The sequence below is a fragment of the Artemia franciscana genome, chromosome 2 (assembly GCF_032884065.1).
Source record: "Artemia franciscana chromosome 2, ASM3288406v1, whole genome shotgun sequence".
Lineage (NCBI taxonomy): Eukaryota > Metazoa > Arthropoda > Branchiopoda > Anostraca > Artemiidae > Artemia > Artemia franciscana.
In genome coordinates, this window is record NC_088864.1 from 35188396 (window position 1) to 35209980 (window position 21585).

At 36.5% G+C, this 21585-nt stretch overlaps 1 protein-coding gene across 5 annotated transcripts in view; it reads left to right on the forward strand.

Annotated features, from left to right (window-relative positions):
• Window positions 1–18706, forward strand: part of LOC136040727 (8-oxo-dGDP phosphatase NUDT18-like) — a 64415-nt gene extending 45709 nt beyond the window's left edge. For 4 of the 5 annotated variants that reach the window (XM_065725048.1, XM_065725035.1, XM_065725042.1 and 1 more), the window contains 3 exons: window positions 4521–4749; window positions 9117–9222; window positions 17069–18706. In XM_065725048.1, the coding sequence (XP_065581120.1) occupies window positions 4521–4749; window positions 9117–9222; window positions 17069–17308 (575 nt within the window). In that variant the 3' untranslated portion in view covers window positions 17309–18706. Of the gene's footprint in view, window positions 1–4520; window positions 4750–9116; window positions 9223–10968; window positions 11058–17068 lie in introns of all 5 variants that reach the window. The other variant, XM_065725062.1, reaches the window with a different exon arrangement.
• Window positions 18707–21585: the final 2879 nt, after the last annotated feature.

Sequence of the window (21585 nt, forward strand, 5' to 3'; positions counted from 1 at the left end):
CCTTTTTAAGTAATCAAAAAATTGGAGGGCAAATAGGTCTCCTCCCTCGCTCCTTTTTTCCCAAAATCTTCCGATTAATTGCAATTAATTAATGTGCAAATTTCATTTTAATTATTTGTGTGCGGAGAGCCAAGATCAAAACCTGCATTAATTCAAAAACGTCCAGAAATTAAATGAAAAAAAAGTATTTTTAAATGAAAGTTAGGAGCAACATTAAAACTTAAAACGAACAGAAATTACTTCGGGTATGAAAGTGGCTGATTCCTCTTCAACGCCCCGTCTTTACGCTAAAGTTTCTTACTGTTTTAAAAAGTAGAGTTAAGAGAAAGAGTCAAACTTTAGTGTAAATAGTGGGACGTTGAGGAGGAAAAGGCCCTTTCATATACGGAGTAATTTTTGTTCGTTTTGCTCCTTACTTTCATTAAAAAAAACTTGTTTTTATGGCATTTGGTATTAAGCAAGTGACATATAGCGATCATAAATTCTTTCGGTCTGTCTGTTTGTCCCAGTGTTGCTACTTTAGGCACTTCCAGGTAAGCTAGGACGATGAAATTTGGCAGGCGTGTCAGGAACCGGACCAGATTAAATTAGAAATAGTCGTTTTCGCAATTTGACCATCGGGGGGGGGGGGGGTCGGTTAAATCGAAAAAAAAATTAGAAAAAATGAAGTATTTTTAACTTACGAAAGGGTGATGGGATCTTAATGAAATTTGATGTTTGGAAGGATATCGTGTCTCATAGCTCTTATTTTAAATCCCGACCAGATCTGGTAACATTGGGGGGGGGGGAGTTGGGGGGAACCTAAAATCTTGGAAAACGCTTAGGATGGAGGGATCGGGATGAAACTTGGTGGGAAAAATAATCAGAAGTCCTAGATATGTGATTGACATAACCGGAACGGATCTGCTCTGTTTGGGTGAGTTGGGGGGGGTTAGTTCTGGATATTAGAAAAAATTAGGTATTTTTAACTTACGAAGGAGTGATCGGATCTTAATGGAATTTGAAGTTTGGAAGAATACCGTGTCTCAGAGCTCTTATTTTAAATCCCAACTGGATCCGGTGACATTGGGGGGAATTGAGGGGCGACCTAAAATCTCGGAAAACGCTTAGAGTAGAGGGATCGGGATGAAACTTGGTGAGAAAAATAAGCACAAGTCCTAGATACGTGATTGACATAACTGGAACGGATCCGCTCTCTTTGGGGGAGTTGGGGAGGGGTAGTTTGAAAAATTAGTTTTTTTTTTAACTTACGAATGAGTGATAGGATCTTAATGAAATTTGATTTTTGGAAGGGTATTGTGTCTCAGAGCTCTCATTTTAAATCTCGACCGGATCCGATGACTTTGGGAGAGTTGGGGGATGACCTAAAATCTTGGAAAACACTTAGAGTGGAGGGATCGGGGTGAAACTTGGTGGGAAAAATAAGCAAAAGTCCTAGATATGGGATTGACATAACCAGAACGGATCTGCTCTCTTTGGGGGAGTTGGGGGGGGGGGTTAATTCTAAAAATTAGAAAAAATGAGGTATTTTTGACTTACGAAAGAGTGATCGTATCTTAATGAAATTTCATATTAAGAAGGACTTCAAAACTCAGATCTCTTATTTTAAATCTCGACCGGATCCAGTGCCATTAGGGGGGGGGGGGGACGGAAATCTTGGAAAACGCTCAAAGCGGAGAGATCAGGATGAAACTTGGTGGAAAGAATAAGCACAAGTCCAAGATATGTGTCTGACATAACCGGACCGGATCCACTCTCTTTGGTGGAGTTGGGGGGGGGGAGCAATTCGGAAAATTAGAAAAATGAGGTATTTGTAACTTACAAATAAGTGATCAGATCTTAATGAAATTTGATATCTAGAAGGATCTTATGCTTTAGAACTCAGATTAAATCTCGACCAGATCCGGTGAAGTTAGAGGGGGAAACCGGAATTCTTGGAAAACGTGACAATCGAAGTATCTTACGAATGGGTCCTCGGATTTTAATGAAACTTGATATGTAGAAGAATCTTCTGTCTCAGATGCTCCATTTTCAATTCGAATCGGATCCGGACATATAGGGTTGGAGGGGGGAAACAGAAATCTTGAAAACCGGAAATCTTGGAAAACCCTTAGAGTGGATAGATCGGGATGAAACTTGATGGGAAGAATAAGCACAAGTTACAGAAACGAGATTGATATAATAGATACGGATCCGTTCTCTTTGAGGGAGCTGGGGGTTGTTAATTTGGAAAAATCAGAAAAATTGAGGTATTTTTAACTTAAGAATGGGTGACCGGATCTTAATGAAATTTAATATTTGGAAGGAACTCATGTCTCAGAGCTCTTAAATCAAATCCCGACCAGATCTTTTGACATTGGTGGGAGTTGGAGGGGGAACCGGAGATCTTGGAAAATGCTTATAAATGTCGTAGATAAGTGATTGACCTAACCGGACTGGATCCACTCTCTTTGGTGGAGTTAGGTGGTGGGGTTCAGTGCTTTGGCGAGTTTGGTGCTTCTGGACGTGCTAGGACGATGAAAATTGGTAGGCGTGTCAGGGATTTGCACAAATTGACTTGATAAAGTCGTTTTTCCCGATTCGACCATCTGGGGGGCTGAAGGGAGAAGAAAAATTGAGGTATTTGTAACTTACGAGTGGGTGATCGGATCTTAATGAATTTTGATATATAGAGGGACCTCGTGACTCAGAGCTCTTATTTTAAATCCTGACCGGCATTATCCCTATCATCACCCTTTTAAAGCAATCTATGGATTCCTAGAATTTTGCTAGAACTCATACCATATGAGCTCTTGGCTCTTGTTTTATTTAATTTTTTGAAAGAACAATATAGATCAGTTATTTTTTTACATTTTGGCGAAAATTAACACAGCATTAGCTTGTGCAACTTAGAAAGAAAACAGGTTTTTTGGGTACCATATAGTAGAGACTGAAGCTCGTTTTGTACAGCTACACCGTATACAGTCTTTAAGTTATGTGTCAATTCTTCTTGTTTTTTTATTATTCTTAGAGCGACATACCGTTTTAAAATCATTGGGGGTGGGCTAACAACTACAGCGTTTAATTAATGATAAAGGAACAGAACCCAAGTCCCGCTTCCGCAATACTTGTCAGCAAATGCTACCAAAAGTTGCTACAACACTTCAGGTTGCTCAGATAACCTAAATCTAATTCATTATTGCTTTTTCTTCTGTTTCTTAAATTGTACACAAGCTGTTATAGCAACTCAGCTCCTAGGATAGAGCCTGTGAAAAAGAGGAAGCAATGACCGCGGGATAGTACTGAAAAAATATCACATTATTCGGTTTTGTGAGTTTTACTGAGATGTCGCAATAAAGGTTTTCTGGAATTGATTACTTGTAGTTATATCACTTCAAGCCGAGGTAGGGCTCATCTCAGTGCCTAAAATTCGTCGGCCTGTATCTTTTCAAGTAAAACGTTGGTTGCTTTTCATGTCATGACTCCCAGATATTCATTGCTCCAGTTGTGTCGATATTTTCGGAGACCACCTAAAGGTCTCCGAAGCGTTTCAAAACGACGACACCTTGATGTTCGTGCATAAAAAAAAACCAACTGTGGATAGAAATTCTGCCTATTATAAAAAGTTACTGATGAAATGCCATGTTCTCGTAAGCTGGGACAATAAGTTCTTGGCGGAGGTAGCTCAAGGTGTCGAGAAAGGAACAAGAAGAAATAATGTGTAAAAGCTGTATAGGCTTGTAGTTGAGGTCACTGGAAAGAAGGTCTCCAAACTGTCTCAAACCGTTCGATCTGTGGATGGTCGCATGCTGACAAATAGAGAAGAGTATGTCATCATATGCGGTGGAGATTTTTTGCTTCACTTTACCCTACTAGAGATCTGAAATCCTCCGAATAACCCACAGCACCCCTATGGCGAAGCGTATAGCCTTATACACCCACTTGGTAGAGAAGAGGTGACATTCTCTTAAGTTCCTTCGGATATGGTGCGGGTTGTTGTGACCCCATTTTTTAGCTCAAGACACACCCTTGAACATGGGTTAACTGTGTGTAAGAAACATTCAAGGTTGTCATTGATTTAGCTGACTGCTTCATTATCTGCTAAAAGAGAAGCCATGGGGGCTACCAGATAAATAAGCGAATTACCTTATAAGACTATGTGTTTGCTTTGAGCCTTTTATTCGATAATGCATTTATCCAATAGCGCGTAGTAGAACTCTCCAATCTTAGAGATCCAAGAGGCCGTGTGCCAAAGATACATTACCTCACCTCTTGCCGTCTGTACACTCAAAGAAAAAGGCTGTAGATATTTACAAGCTTGTAAACACTTCTTTATTTGATCGAGAATTTTTATGCTGAAATTATTTTTGTTGTTTCTTGGAGGTATAGAGAAACCTGTTATATTCGAAAAGCTAGTAATCCTATATTTACTAACAGGCACAGTATGGGCTCTTTCATTTTCTCGTAGCATGAGAATTACTGCTCTCTTATACAACCTTTTAAGTTATGCAGCTGAAATAAGCTGAGATTTTATTTTACAGGTGGTAAATTGAAAACTCCATCTCAAGCCGACAGTGAATCACTACAAGCCAAATGGGTTAGTAAAGTTGAAGAACTTAGCTTACGTGCAAGAGATGTCATAGCAGTGGTCGAACAAGCCAGACATTTTAAGTTAGCTAAAGGAATGTTACATCCTCATCTGCTCCCGGTCAACACACATTATGGGCGTCTGTTAATGAGATTGGTCATTTGTGGAAGAAAAATGGCCAAGTAAGTAAAAAACCTTTTGATGATGTAAATATTAGATCATTTACTGCAAGTTGAGGACGCCAAGCTGCTTGTTCGGATCCTTGACTTGTAAAGTTTTTCGATTGGTTTTGAGTTCCCTTTCCATAATGAACTTGTTTATTGTCACGAGGTATGACATTTCCATCTAGAGATAAATTCAGCTTTCTTGTTATGTATGCTAAGACCATTATTCTAAAATCCAAAGGGTAATCCTGATTGGGTTCAACGGGATTCCTGAGCCATAAATTTGGAATGATGACAAATCTGAGACGGGTCATGGCTCAACAATGAAGAACTTAAAGTTGCAAATTAAGCCAAATCTTTCGATGAAAGGTATCTTTTCAACACTCTTCTGCAAAATATTAACTAACTAGTAGTAAAGTCTGTCCGACGATAGTCATGAAACAAGGAAAAAAACATAGCCTACATTGTTTAATGAAAATCCAGGAAAAATCCTCCCCCAATAAAAAATCGAAACTGTATTGCCTCTTGTCCCTCCAGAGCGGGTTTTAGGGGAATGACAGAGGGGGTTTGCCCCGGATGCAGAAATTTTTGGGGCTCAAAATTTTATAATAAATAATCTAATTGTTATAATGAAGATTTTGCCCCGGTTGCAAGAGGAGCCAGAACTGCTGCTGTGCCCCTCCCTCCCAACAACAATTTCTCTTAAAGTCTTTATTCGTTCCCTCTATCGTGACACAAAACACAGTAGACTTGCCAATATTATGACGCTGGTAATGCTGTTTTAGAAAGTGAAGATCCCACTCCTCTTTAATTGAATTCTTAATCGTCTGTACGCGTAACATGCGCGATCGATTTTTTTCTCTGGTAATGCCATTTTTACATAAAAATTATTGCATTCTAAAAGGATTATTTAAACTATTTCTGTACCGGAGAGATCATACTTTTGATATTACACCTTTAAGTTTTGTTAGCACTTCCTGATATCCCTCTATCACTAACTAGCCCCCCCCCCAAAAAAAAAAAATATATATAAAAAGTTTTGTATCCCCATCTCGACCATCTTCTGTCGCTTCCCAATCTTTCTGCAGTTTCCTGCGGCAAAAGAAAATATTAACAAAATAAGAAAAAAAGTGTTTTCACCCGGAATCAAGTTGGAAATCTATTGTGTTAACAGCTACTACTTCAATTGCAAGGTACTTCAGCAACATTTTTGGAACGGCTTAATATTCCAATGGTAGTTTACAAAGTTGCTTCAGATATGAAAAAAGCCCAAAAACCTCTTCCTAGCTGATTTATCTACCATGTTTGCCTCCCCATAGTAGCATAATATTTGTAGGCATGAATACTGTTATTGATGTTAAAAGTAAAGATCACCATGTAGTAGTGTCTAGGGCTAATTCAAAACTGAAATTTAAGAAGGGGAACTACCTCCCGGGAAGTTATAATGTTGGTAGACTCCAGGATCAGAATTTGAAATACAGTTTCCATGAAATTTAAAGAAAATTTGACAATGTGGAACATGAGTGGAATAATTTTAGAAAAACAATTTGTGAAGTTGCTGAAGGTGTATTAGGGAAGAAATTAAAGAGCGCAGCTAGGAATATTTGTGAAGAAGCTTTATGTTTGATAGAGAGGAGAAGGGGCTTGTACAAGATTTATCTGATTGATAGATTATATGAAAACAAAAAGAATGCAAAGAAAGTGGAGAAAGCATTAAGATATAAACTAAGGAAGTGAAGTGGAGGCCATGGATAAAATTGCCGGGGATCTGGAAGATGCAGCTAGATGGCATAATAGTAAAATATTGTACTGGCATGTTAATAAATTGAGAGGGAGTAGTCAGTCCGGACTTTTCCCAGTTAAAGGAACGTGGCCACAATTAGTTATAAGGAAAGAGTTAAAGAGAGATGGGCAGAACATTTTGAGAATATGCTAAACCGAGATGGAGTTGTAGGAAAAGATATAGAGGAAAATAAAAAAGATACCTTCGATGTGAAAGAAGATTTGCTTTGTGAGGAAGAGTTAACGGCAGCACTAAAAGGACTAAAAAATACTAAGGCTCCAGTTGCAGATAGTGCGATAAATGATTTTCTTAAATATGTTGGCAATGAGGTAAGAAATAAGGTACTGAAGATAATGAATATGATTCTTGAAAAAGGAGTACCTAGTGTACCAATTGGTGAGAAGTACCTAGTGATTTGAAGAAAACCTTAGTTAACCCATTGTATAAAAAAGGGGATAAGAGTGAGTTTGGTAATTCTTGAGGCATTAGTCTGGTCTTCCTAGATAGCAAATTACTTAGTAATATGATACTTTTTAGACTGATAGGTGCTGTAGGCAAAGTAATAAGAGAAGAACAGTTGGGTTTTAGAAGAGGTCGAGGATGTGTCGACCGAATTCTCACTCTTAGGCTAATAATTGAGAAATGCCTGAATTATCAAACACCTTTGGTCCTCAGTTTTATAGATTATGAGCAATAGAAATGTCATGAAATGCACCTGGGCTTGTGAACCCTGCAAGGGAACAAGCTGTACTGACTGTGTTACAACTGATCTTCTTGGAGTTGGTGACCTGGAAGATAACGAAGAGTTATGAATTTCGATTTTGTATCACGTTTGTATATTATATAACTGAAAAAGTCGATAATGTTCTGATCGATAGTTAAACCATCGAATTGGGTGATAGTTGTCATTCTACATTTTTAGACTGGTTTCTTTCAGATGAAGCGTGGTTTAAACCTGCTGGAATATTTGAATGAAAGTTTTAAGTTTACGTTCAAGTAAAGTTGAGTTTTGTAATCACCTTGATCTAGAGCCTTATTCTAGACATCTGATCACTTTCGAACATGCCCTGAAAGTTTCAGCTTAATACCCTTAGCCGTCGCGTAGATATTTCTGATACGCCTTTTTGATAACCGGCATTCACCTAGTGTGTTTTAATCCTGTTTAATGTCTCCCTCAAAATTTCATAAAAGAAGTCGCAAGTAAAAGTAGTCATATTTGCAAGTAGTTGCAGTCACAGTTGCGAGTAGTTGCAGTCGCAAATAGTCGCAGTTGAATGTAGTCGTCGTTACAAGTAATCTTAGCCGTAGTCGCAAGTGCGTGTAGTAACAGTCGCAAGTAGTCACAGTTACAGTAGCGGTAGTAGCGGTCCTGAAAGGTTTAAGTTAAAACTCTTATTTGTTTCCAATACATTGTAAATGCGCCTTTTTCATAACCTGAATGCACTTTTATTCAGTTCAATGTGCCAAAAAACATTCCCCAAAATTTCATCTCATTAAATTTAGCCTTTTTGCGCACACCCATGATTAAATAATTCTTTCTTTCCGAATAGTAAATGCTGTGTGTAAAAAATGGACAAATTGTATAATTCATATACCTTGTCCCAGAGGCTCTGGGGGCATGGTATTTCTGGAGACATAAGTGTTAGACCTTTTTGATTATTTTGAACAAAACGGCTTTTCAAAATTTTTACCAGCTTCAAGAGGGGCTCGGCAAAAGTGCGAGGGGGCCTGGTTGCCATTTGATCGCTCTTCAACATCCTCCTTAAGATTAGTGCTAATACGCCCTTTGACAAAAACCCTCAACATAGTGTGTTTTGAATTTGTTTGACATCCCCCTTAACGTTTCCTGAAAGTCTTTCCTTAATACCCTAAGCCTAATCGGGGACCCAAGATCAAATTTGCCGTCCAAAGGGAGATGAGTTCATTTATTAGACAGTGAAAAGAGAAACAAAAATCTAGATATTTCGACCACATATACAGCTATCCTCATCAGCTAATGTACGACCGCAGTATATTCGGTTGAAATATCCAGACTTTTGCGTCTGTTCTCTCTGTCTAATAAATGGACTTATCCCCATTTGAAAGTTTATTTGTTCGTCATGGAAAGGCAGTGTGATCTTAGGAAAAAAAAATACCTATTTTAAGGTATTACGTCAAAAATACGTCGTAAATATGGAGAGATGTGACCAATCAAGTATACATGTGTAAGTTTAGCGACTATTTCTTTTGCAATTAGAAGACGAAGAAGAGTTTGCCACCTTCATTCAAAATTGAACTTACATTTAGACAATATAAAAGAAGAAAATTTACAACTCAAAACTTTGGATGAACCCAGTTATTGAACTCTTTTAGACTAATCTAGTGACTGAACCAAAAGTAATTATTTGTTTTCTGTATAATATGTCAGTTTTAATTTTAATGCTTTAGTATCTGCTGATGATAATCGCTGTAAATGTCGTCGAAATATCCAAACTTTTGTATCTACTTACAGCGTCTATTAAATGGACTTATCTCCATTTCAACGTTTATTTGTTCTTCACGCTTATGGCTTTTAGAAGTGTCTACTATAGCCTATTTTCAATTTTGTTTTCTTTCTTTTTAGTCCAAGGGTTCACGTTCTTGTATCGGAAAAGACTGCTGCCCACCTGCCTACCTGTGAGATAAACCCAACCAAAAGTATTCACAGTACTCTAAAAAAGTACATGACTGTAAGTAATCTTTGTCATAAATGTTCTACTATTATCATATATCTACTAAATATATCACACTAAAATAGCCTCGAGTCTTTTTTTTGAAGGAGTCTAGTAAAAAGCAAACCACTTTCCTGAAGTTGTCGCTCTTTACTAGGGCTTCCTCTGGAAAAATAGAGACACAAAAGTGTTACACTGGTTAAAATAAAATTTTCTTGGATTTTGAAAATAGTGGGCGAAAAACAGTTAGTAAAGGGGTTTGGATCATGCTGATTGCAATGGCGCGCTTTTCCTTTTTATGTATCGACATTTTCGACGGAAAAGACACGAAAAATGGAGTCATTTGTAAAAAAAAGGGATCTTAACGTCAAATATGGTTTTTTAGTTTCTAGTTTTGGATTTGAAGGGCTGAAAAGTGTTAGTTAAAATTTTTTATTTTGGCGATTCCAGTGGTATATTATTTCAATTAAAAATCACAATCTCCGCATGTTCATTTTTCTCATTACTTTTTACTTTTAAGCTTACTATGGATAATACCATTCCTGAACCAATCGATCAAACGGCAATTGTTCTGCATGAAAAAGCAGGAAAGAATAGATACATTAGTGCTACCCAAGCCAAAATATGATTTTTTAGTTTTGGAGCTGAAGGGCTGAAAAGCATCAGTTAAAAATTTTTGATTTTGGTGATTCCAATGGTATACTATTATTTCAATTAAACATCATTTTTAATGCTTTCAAGCTGTTTTTTTGGAATCTCCACATGTTCAAATTCGTCATAACTTTTTACTTTTAAGCTTACTATGGATAATACCATTCCTGAACATAGTCGATCAAACGGCGATTGTTTTGCATAAAAAGTTTATTCAAGAACATTTTGTTAAATTTTCGGTTACTGTGGGCTGTGGTTCACTTTACTGTGTTTTCCTAATGGGGCATCCTTGATGCTGTAGTTAACACCTTAAGAAGCATAGGATGACCAGCTTCTGTTAATAAAGAGTAGAAATAGAAAATTCATAAAATTTACGTTAAAATGAAGTGATCCATTCACGAGGAGCAACGTGACTCCTTCGCACGGGCTGAAGGCTCTAGCAGTTTGCGATCTTGAAAAAAGTTGTAGCGTGTTTTTTACTAGACAACGCGCCCTTAAAGTGTACTTTGCCGTCTAGTATATCTAGAGATCTGCCGAATTCCCCATCCCTCTCTTGACAAAAAAGGAAGTTTCCGAAACTACCGAAAACTCAGAATCCCCTGGAAACGTTACTTTACGGTTATTCTTTGTTTTTTATATGGCATCCGTAGGCCGTCTTTTAGGTTATTTTTATTATTATTATTATTATTATTAAAAGAACAAAGTTACAAGCAATGCAATTTGTTTTATATGACATATGTATGAACATCGTCCGTTCTACTTTGGTTGGATTGATGTTCCACGTTCGACTTTTTAACCATCCTCAAGACTTGTATTTATTTCTAATCATAATCTAACCACAGGTGTTCGTATGGGACAAGTAGCTCCCGAAACCGCACCAAAAACCGGCGGTGCGCTGCCGAAAATATTTCAGCGCGCAGCCGAAAATGTTTTTTAATTTACTCGTGGAGTGGACTTTTTTTATCTTTCACTTGTTTCTGGCCTCTCACTACAATGTAATGCTTTCTAATTAAAATTAGTTTTGCTAGCCCTGATATTCCTTGAATATCTTCTTTTATAAATGTTTTCTTCTTTTCGTTGATCAATTATATGTAAAATCTTCTCTATACGTAGAATCTTAGAGGAACCTTCTGGGAACCATCGAATACAACAATGGAGAGTCTAAAATTTGACAATGTAGAAGACATATGGTGTAATTTCAGGTAACAAGTTTGTGAAGTGGTTGGTGGTGTCTTAGGGAGAAAAGTTATAAATGCAGTTAGGAATACTAGTGATAATGGTTAAATTGTAATTGAGAGGAGGAGGGGTTTCTACAAGAATTATTTAAGGTAAAGATGTGTATAAAAATGAAATGAATGTAAGGAGAGTAGAGCAACCATTAAAATTTGAATTAAGGAGGTGTGAAATGGAGGCCTTGGATGAAATTGCTGAAATCTGGAAGATGTAGTCAGGCGGCATACTTGTAAAATGTTGCACTGGCATGTTCAAATATTGGGAAGGAATAGTCAATCTGGACCGGTCCAAGTCAAGGATAGGAAAATTCTACAACTAGTAATCAGGAAATGGTAAAGATAAATGGGCCAAAAATTTTGAGAAAGTGCTAAACCGTGACAAAGTTACAGGAAAAAATATAGAAATGAATGAAAAATTTTGTGACTCTTTGGAAGCGAAGGAGTGGAATAATCGACATTACTAAGGGGATTAAAAATTAATACCCCAGGCGTTGACAGTGCGGAGATTCTTAAATATGGGGGTTGTAAAGTTAGAGATTGATTACACAGCATTATGAATATGGTTTTTGAAAAAGAGGGAAAAGCCTAGTCAATTTTAGGAAAACTTTAATTAAACCCTACTCTAAGAAAGCTCATAAGAGTTATTTGGGTAGTTATAGAAGCATTAGCTTGGTTTCTGTATGAAGCAAATTACTCAGTATGATATTACTTTTAGTCTTAGAGATGCTGTAGATAATGTTTTAAGTGAAGAAAGGTGTGGTTTTAGGAACGGGAGAGGATGCATTGACTAAAGTTTCACTCTTGGATTAATATAAGTTAGAAGTGCCTGATTCATCAAAGCCCTTTAGTCCTCAGCTTTATAGATTATGGGCAAGCTTATGGTTCAATCTGTGAAAAGCTTCAGCGAAAGTCCTATCCTTGTATAGTGTACCAGTTAATATATTAAATTAATAGTGCTATATGTGACAAAAAGACTGCTGTGGTTACGGCAAGAAATGACGCTAGTAGTTATTTTTGTATGAAATCAGCAGGTAAACAGGGTTCTTTTCTATCCCTTTTTGTATAGATAATTTGATGGACTTTGTCTCAAGAAGCGCTGCAAAGCCAATGAGAGAACATGGAATCAAAGGAGAAACTAAAACTCCCTTAAAATTATATTGTCCTGATTATTTTAGCATCCTAGATAACAAACACAGCAAAATGAATGATATTTTGGAAGTTCAGGGCATAAGAATAGGTTTTTAAGATTAATGGTAGGAAGAGTAGATAGCTAAAACTAGGGACAAATGAATATGATGTTGGGTAACGAGGACCTAGATCAGATGGACCACTTCACTTACCTAGGTAGTATTATTTGTAAAGACGGTGGGCACAGTGCAGATGTTGAAAGTAGAATAGACAAGGCCCAGGGTGTTTCTTCAGAGTTGAAAAATTTTTTAAGAATATAATAAAAGTCTATGAACCAGGGTTAGAATATTGGAAGTATTATTAGAATATTGTTCAAGTATGGTTCTGAAGTGTTGGCGCTCCAAAAGACAGGGGATCTTCTCGATGTTTTCCAGAGAAATTTTTCATGGATTGTTTTGGATACCCAAAAGTGTGCGAAAAATGTGGTTGAATCCAATTTCCTAGGGCTATAAAAAGAGAAAGGTTGTGATGGCTAGGACACATCCTGTGGATGAACGACTAGAAATTGTCAAAAAGATCGTCCCTGTTGTTATCGTCCTTCAGTCAATGTCGAAGAGTAAATCGTCCGTGAATGTGATTGGGGATACCGTAAGGAAAGATTCAAAGAAAATTGGAACTTTCTGGGATAGGTGAAGTGCTTGAATGTGTCGGGATGGAGAAGGAGCGTGCCTCGAAGTGTTGGTCTTAGGCGGCTTGGTGCTGCAGTGAATTTTTATTAGTAGTAGTATACAAATACATTTCAAAAATGGCTGAGAAGAAGAAGAACAACATATTCAATCCATTGACTCATACCTGCTGATACATAGCATGCATATCTGTGTCTATAAGTTGAGATAGCCTGCTTAGTCAGCGGGGACTTTCAAATGTTGCTGAGGAACTTCGAATGGCTTCGCTGGATAAAACGCCCTCTAGATTTGTAAGCCTTGGTTAGGTCATACCCGTTACGGATATGACCGTAACGGGTTTTTACGTTTTCACGGATGATGTATATTTCTCGGAAGAAAATGTATATCTCTCACGGAAGAAAATGTATATCTCTGCTGATGATCTCCTCTATTTTGAGAGCAAAGTAGCAAGAGAGATCGACTTGTCTTTTTTTCTGCTCAGTCTGTATCAGTAGATGCAAGTGCCGTGACAGTCCCTGTGATTCAGCCACAACAGAATCAAGCCAGTTTGTAAAATCATACAGACTTTCAATAGAGAGTCTGTATTTCTAAGAGAAACTGATCCACTCAAGTCTTATAATATGGGGTGTCAGAAATACCTATACGACGTTACTCTGAAATTAATGTTTGTTCCCGCCACTTGTATCCCATCTCAGACTGTATTCCAAGATTGGTCACTTAAGCACTGTAAAATTGAACCGATCCTGAGGGAAAACATTGACATGTTGCTTTTTGAATAGCCAAATAGCAAGTAGTTTATTTTTCTTTGTCCTGAGCCCGAGTATTTCAAATCTGGGTTTTCTTGATATTCGTTTATGTTATCGAATTTTCTATTAATTGTTTGATTTTATATAATTCGAAGTTTGAAAAAAATGTGCTAAGTAGGCCTACTCTTTAATTACAATTTTCATTATGGAACCTGGGTAAAAACAAAAGTTAATCTGAGCGAAAACCTGATCCAAAAAATCAGTTTCCATATATCAATTACTGAAAGTAAGTTTATCAAGTTATCGTCCTATACTGATAGACTATTGTAATTACCCTTACTGTATGCCTTTATACCTTAGTTCTACCCTAGGATGGATTATAGGCTATCATAAAGAAGTGAAAATAACCAATTTTTAAACAACTCTGAAAAAGTTGTGCCAGCTTTACCTCTCACTGAGACTATCTGTCTTGGCTTTACTCTAATTAACCCTTGATCTCAAATCTTTCATCACTTCCACCAAGTTATGCCAGATCTACCTGTCACAGAGACGTTCAGAAATGAATCTTATTAAACCACCCAAATTGTCGTCCAGAATGCCATCCGAGACCAAATTAACGGACTCAGTTTTGGCCTTGGGCCTCCAGTCTGTTGATTTTTGAATTATCAATTTGATGGTTGTAATGAAAGACATAAGAGCCAGGAATAATTAGAGTAAAGCCAAAGCCAAAGCCAAGACAGATAGTCTCTGTGAGAGGCAAATTATCAAGTTGACCAGTGTTATCGAAACTGGTGATCAGTCAGACGGCAAAAAGGAAAGGCTAAAGTTCGACGCTAAAAAACTTACTTGTTAGCCTGCCAGTTTTACAAAGTGGCTATCGATCAGATACAGAAGCGATTTTGTCTTGTCTATTATGTTTACGAGGTGATTAGTTTTATTGAATCCAAAAAAAGCCATTGACGAAGAGTAAGGGAGCAGTCAGGGAGTGTCAAGGACGATGCAATAGTAACATTGACTGCCAATGATTGCTAGAAATAGGCTTTGAGTGCGAGGGATTGCCGAGGAAGCCAACAGTTTTCATACAAAGACTGTCCAAGCTGCTAGAGACAGTAAAAACAGGCACAAAGAATTGTTTGGCAACGATAACTCTTGCTTCCACTATTCAAACAAACCTTGGGGTTGGGCGAGCTGGAGTTACTGAAGACACACTGACGGTTGACCAGCCTCTCAGAAAGAGGCTTAAAGGAGTAGAGGCGTCTGTAAGCCCAGCAGAGTTACAGTGTGATCGGAGTGGAGTATGAATATAAAAACCGATTAGCTGCAGTAATTTTGCCGTTTATCGTATGATTTATTTCCCTCGCGTAAAGCTTTTCTTTTTCATTTTTCAGAGCAAAACGTTTAAGCCCCTTTTTGCTCCTTTTCAGTCTATCGTTCTCCTGTCTCGGTTTTTGTCAGAATAACAAAAATGGCAAGCGAAGGATGAAACTCTGTTTTGCCTCCTGTCAGTCTTTTAGAAAGCATTTTTGCTGATTTTTGCACATTGGGCTTAAAATGTTTGTTCAGCGGTTTAAACAGCATTGGGAGATGGATGGTCGAAAGCAGCACAAATATCTCTTAATTTGGTATATGTAATGCAATATATGTATCCCAAAGTTGGGTTAATTTTTATACTTTTGCGCAGTTACATAAAATATTACGAGGCTGCAACTTTGTGTTTTCATTTTATTGTTTGTGAATAACTGCTTGGGTTGGAGATAAAGAAAAGTCTATCTGCGCAACTCAAACCGAACGGTAAAAAACTAGATGGCCGGGATTTTGAAAAGTGATAAGAGTGATGAGTGTGGTAATTATAGAGGCATTAGTCTTATTTCTGTAGAAAGCAAATTACTTAGTATGATGATACTTTTAGACTTAGAAAGGTTGTAGAAAGAGTTTTAAAAGAAGAACAATGTAGTTTTAGGAAGAATAGAGGATGTGTTGACCAAATTTTGACTCTTAGCTTAATAAATAAGAAGTGCCCGAGTCGTCAAGCCCCTTTAGTCCTCGGTTTTATAGATCATGAGCAAATGTTTGATCCAGCTAATAGAAGAGCTTTAGCGAAGGTCCTATCCTAGTATGGTATAGCCTACTATTACTAATAATAATAATTAACCGCAGTACCAAGCCGCCTGAGGCCAACACAGCTACGCACGCTCCTTCTCCAATAGATAAATGAATACGAGATTACGATTGCTGCGGATAAGGTAGGAAATGAGGTTAGTAGCCCGTTTGGCATTAAATCAGCAGTTAAGCTGGGTTGCCTTCTATCCCCATTTATATAGGTCATTTTGATGGACTTTTTCCTAAGGAGCACACCAAAGGCAATGTGTGAACACGGAATCAAATGGGGGAAGTAAAAATCTCCTAGATTTAAATTATGCTGATGATTTAAGAATTCGGGTGAAAATTTTAGGGAAACGAATGAATTTTTAGTTTTTTTTCAGCTCAGGTGCGCAAGAAGTTTTAAAAATTAATGTTAAGAGTACTAAGTTGTCAAGACTAAGAATAAGTGGGAATGAAAAGGTGAGGTTGGGTAACGAGAAGATCGATCAAGTGGAAAGCTTTACTTACCTAGGTAGTATCATTAGCAAAGACGATGTGTGCAGTAAAGATGTTAAAAGTAGAATATCCAAGACCCAGGGTGTGTTTTCAATATTGAAAGAAAATTTGCAAGAATAGAAAGATAAGTCTGGGACCAAGATTATAAAACTGGAGTTTACAGTGATGACAGTGATCAAGTATCGTTCTGAAGTGGGGGCGCTCCGAAAACCGGAGGGGGGTTTGCTAGATATTTTCTAGAGAAACTGCCTATGGTTTGTTTAGGTACCATACTCGCTGACCCTATCTCAAACAGTAAGCTTCACGAAAAATATGGTTCTATTCTGCCTTGTTGATTGTCATTGTCGGCCAACCCTCTAAAGCCAAATGCTTTGAATAGATTTGTAAGTAAGAAAAGCGTGCGTAGCTGCAATGGGCTCAGGCGGCTTTGTGCTGTAGCAAGTTGTTTACATTAGTAGTAGTATAATAATGTGAATATGTGTCTGTTTGTATATGTGTGTGTGTTTGTGTGTATATCTGTGTTTGTATATGTATGTGCGTGTCTATGTGTCTAGTTTGACCATTTACCTAGGGTTTGTTTTGTTTTTTGAGCTGATTCTAATAAATTCCAAAAAATTTGTGCAAATAATATGTAACCCATTCATAAATCATAAAGATAGTTGATATTGTGTTACTTTTCTTCTTCTTTTTTTGAAATAGCCAAAAAAGATGCTCTCCCGATGGATGATCTCAATTATGTTTGTTCTTTTAGTTATATATTTCACTTTACACAGCATAATCATATTTGAATATTATTTGAACTTTGGACCTCATATTATTTCAGGAATTATTTGGAGCTGAAATTCCGCCACACCGGCCTCATGGAGTATTGTCAGTGGCTTACAAACCTGGTGTTGACTGCGATGGTCTTTGTATCAGTGTTTTGGTTTCTGTTCGAGTCCCTTTAGAAAATGTCTGCCTTATTGATAAATATACCTGGATAGAGCTAAGTCAAACAGTTGGTGATAATTACCTTAAGCGTATGGGTAAAGATATGACTGTACCACTAAATGTTTTGCGATAATTTTTTCTTAATGGTTGTATTTTTTTTGTACTTGATAGTGTACGTTGGCAATAGCTTCGGTGTAATGTCTAAGCGTCTTTTATAAGATATTTCCTGTTGTGTATAAGCCTAATTTGCAAAAGGGTAAAACTTCCTGATCAAAAATATATTAAGTAAATAAAAAGTTCAGTCTAGTTGCTGATATATTTTCACTACTTCCGCTCGCTCTCAGTCTTGCTTTCTTTCTTTCTCACTTATCTTTATGTTGATGATAAAATATCATTTATTTTCAGTTTTCATACACAGATCATAATTTTTTTGCTTTTCAACTTGTAGTTTCTTAAAATATTTAGTAATTCAGAAATTTTCGCAAAGGTTTGTAGAAATTTCCAGATTCTAAGATACAAAAATAAATTTATCTTTTGACAGTCGTACAAGTAAGATCATGTAGCTATCATCTCGTGAATTGCTAAATAAAATTGTTTTATATCTTCCATTTTTTCGACTTTTCACCTGTGCACCCCTTCCCCTGGGCCGTGAATTTAAGTTAAATCACTATGCCAAATCCAATTAAAAATATCCTGAGTTATCCTAATATTCCCTTAATAAACAGTTATGGTGAATATCTTAAGCATTGATAAAACTTTTTGTTGATTTTCCCTTTTTTGCTTTGACTATGTACGATTCAACAAATTATCGGCTTGCATAGTTCGAATTTCGTGTTCATGGGCATGTTCAAAATAAATGTCATCCCTCAATAAGCACTACATCATAGTGATGATCATTTTATTCAGCTCATACTTACTTATGCAAACTTTTTTTTTCTTCTTTTCTTGAATTATCTTGAGCCTCTTGTTATTGATTGTACCGTCTAGATTAGGATGGACTTTTCTTTTAACCAGCTTGTATGAAATTCATTTTTTTACACAAAAATTAAATTTCTCGAGCATTCCGCTTTAAATTTTCTCATTTATTATAAAACAGCTGTTAATATTCCTGAATAGTCTATCAAAGAAGAAAAAGTAAAAAAAAGGTTCATGCACAAGTTTTTTTAAGAGGAAAATCTCAAAAGTTTTTTTTTGTCCGATGCTTCGAATACTAAAGAAGCGTGTTTTGCTCAATTAAATTCTTTTAAATGTTTTTCTTGTTTTTTTTTAGTCTTATTTTGGTCACAATATTTCCGGTATTGTTTATTATTTTCTGAATGTTGGCTTTCTTATAATGTTATTTCTTTGAATATAAGAGATTTTTTACGATGTAGATCTAATTTCGTTTTTTTTCTTTATCTTGTTGTTACTGTTAGTTTCTAACCGGTGAAGGCAACAGTTTAAGGAACATATGTATTTGTATACGGGTAGTTGTTAACATATTTTGAGCCTTTGTTTTCTTTACGTTTAACCATTAAAATTTTAAAATTTGGCATTATTGTAATTTTAAAGTTAGGATTTGTTGTTGATAGCTGTAATATATAATCATTCAGTAACGGTGAAGAGCTTAAATGAAACAGTTCGTGGTAGCGAACTGTAAGTAAGGAGTGACTCGACTCAATAACAACCGAAACTAAAAAAAAATGGAATTTGATATCAATAGATACATCAAATCTACTGAGCTGTTCAAAATGGCTGGAGGGTAACTAGCCCCCCCACCATGCCCCTTTCTCCCAAAGTCATTCGATCTAAGTTTTGAGATAGCTATTATGTTGGAGTATAGTTGAAAGGTCCAATAGCTATCCCTTTGAGATTGAGACCACGCACAGCTCCTTGGATAAAGGGCTGTAAGTTAAGAAACAATTACAGACATTGGGTGATCACTCTCCACGGGAAGTTTTTCGTGGGGAGAGAGGTTTGCGTTGGTGAACTTCCCAGGAGAAATTCTATACTGGGGGAGTTTGCCAGAATTTCGATATTAAATTCTTTGTATTTGGCTTACTTTCTATTTGCTGACTCCATTTTACATAAGGAGAGGTTCCGAGAAAACTTTCAGCAGGCTTAGAATAGTCTGGAGAACTCTCCAAGGGAGGGGGGGAGGTTATGCGGTAAAATATTTTCTGGGGAAGAAATTTTCCCCTGGAAATCTTTCAGCTCCGGGGATATTTTCTGCAGAGTTTGGATTATTTGAAGGAGTTCTTCGCGGGAGAAAATCTCCATGGAGGAATTTTCCGTGGAAGAAATTCTCCAAGCGGGACTGTCCACGAGAGCAACTTTCAACAGGAGGGGGGCGGGGTATTTCTGGAAAAAGTATTCTACAAAGAGCGAATTCGCAGTATGATTTGAAAAATGATCAGAAATCAAAGTTTTTTTTATAAATGTAAGTATTCTAAGGAGAATTTTAAGAAAGAAGTTTTCTGGGGGAATTTTCCGGGAGAAAGAATTTTCCATGGAGGAGTAACCGGATTTCCCTGTATTATTTGAAAAGTGACTAGAAATTAAATTTTAAAAGCAACGAGTTTTTTTTTAACTTAAAGTCCGGATCAACATCAAAACTTAAGACCGACGGAAATTATTCTGTATATGAGAGGGGTTGCCCCATCCTCAATACCTCGCTCTGTACATTTAAGTTTGATTTTTTGGCTACTGAAGAGGTGGAAACCCCTCTAATATACAGAATAATTTCTGTCAGTCTTAAGTTTTGATGTTGCTCCTTACTTTCATTTGAAATAACTTGTTTTTGTTTGTTTTTTTTTCAAGATAAGACGAATGGTATCTTTATAGTGAAATAGCACTTCTGTTGCAACAAGTCTTAGCAAGTATGAATTTTTCAAGGTTATTCTTTGATTTATTCTTTACACAAAATGCAGTCAGCTAAATGGTAATTTTTATGATTAAGTCACTTCTGGTTCGCCAGAAAGTACTTGGCGGAAGTACCAACTGAAAATGAATTCAACTAATCAAACCGAGATGGCTGCAGCCAAGATAGTTGTCAACTACAGGACTTGGATATCCTTTTCAAGCTTTCGAAGTTTTTCCAAAATTGCAGTCATTGGTCGTGTGACTTTCTGCAAAGTATGAAAACCGAATTCCTGAGCTAACTGGCATCAGAAGTCAAAGCGTGAAAATCACTCTTTCGGCATTGATTATGTGTGCATAATCAAGCATCTTTCTTAGTTTAGAGAGATTTCCTAGGCACATGAAGAGATGTTTTTATCTTTCACGTGTTACGGGCATATGAAGAGATCTTGCGTTTCATGTGTCTAGATATTTATTATCATTTTTTACGTCTGTTTCCGTAAAATGAAAAGAGTTGGGGAGGGAACTTGTGAAATACTAATAGCCATAAAATCCAGGCTCTTAGTTTTTAGCTTTTAAGTTAAAAATAATTAAACTATAAACTCTTAGGTTTGGTGGCTAAACTACTAGGTTATTAGGCTCCAAACATAACCTCTAGTGTTGTGCTGAATGATCTTTATCAATGGCAAAACATTATTTAAAGTATTGGAATCACAATTTTTAAGGTTGTACCGAAAGGGCTACAGGATCTTATGTTTGTGTTTTTGAATTTTTTTCACAGACCACATTGCATTTCTTTGACGAAGCGAATAAGAGTTTTGATAGGGATATGTCCTTTACTTGACAGTGAAAAACAAACACAAAACTCTGAATATTTCGAGACATATTCAGTCTTCACCATCAGCAGAAACACTATGCTGATGATGAAGACTGACTATGTCTTCGAAATTTTCAGAACTTTTGTATTTGTCACTGTCTAATAAAGGACTTATCCCTATTGAAACTCTTATTCGTTTCGTACGTGTTTTTTTTATATGTGTTTATGTATTTTATATATAATATATATATATTATATATATATATATATATATATATATATATATATATATATATATATATATATATATATATATATATATATATATATATATATATATATATAGGGGCTGCTCCCTTCTCAACGCCCCGCTCTATACGCTAAAGTTTGACTCTTTCTCTCAATTCTACTTTATTAAACAGTAAAAAACTTTAGCGTAAAGAGCAGGGCGTTGAGAAGGGAGCAGCCCCTTTCATACACGGAGTAATTTATGTTCGTTTTAAGTTTTAATGTCGCTTCTTACTTTCAGTTGAAAAAACTAGTTTTTTTTATTTAATTTCTGAACGTTTTTAATTAATGCATGTTTGAATTTGGATCTCCGCACATAAATTATTAAAACGAAATTTGCATATTAATTCTTTTTTTGGCTAAATGACTTTTTCTTAGTTTTGATCAGACGATTTTGAGAAATAAGGGGTTAGGAAGGAGGCGTAGTTGCCCTCCAATTTTTTGGTTACTTAAAAAGGCAACTAGAA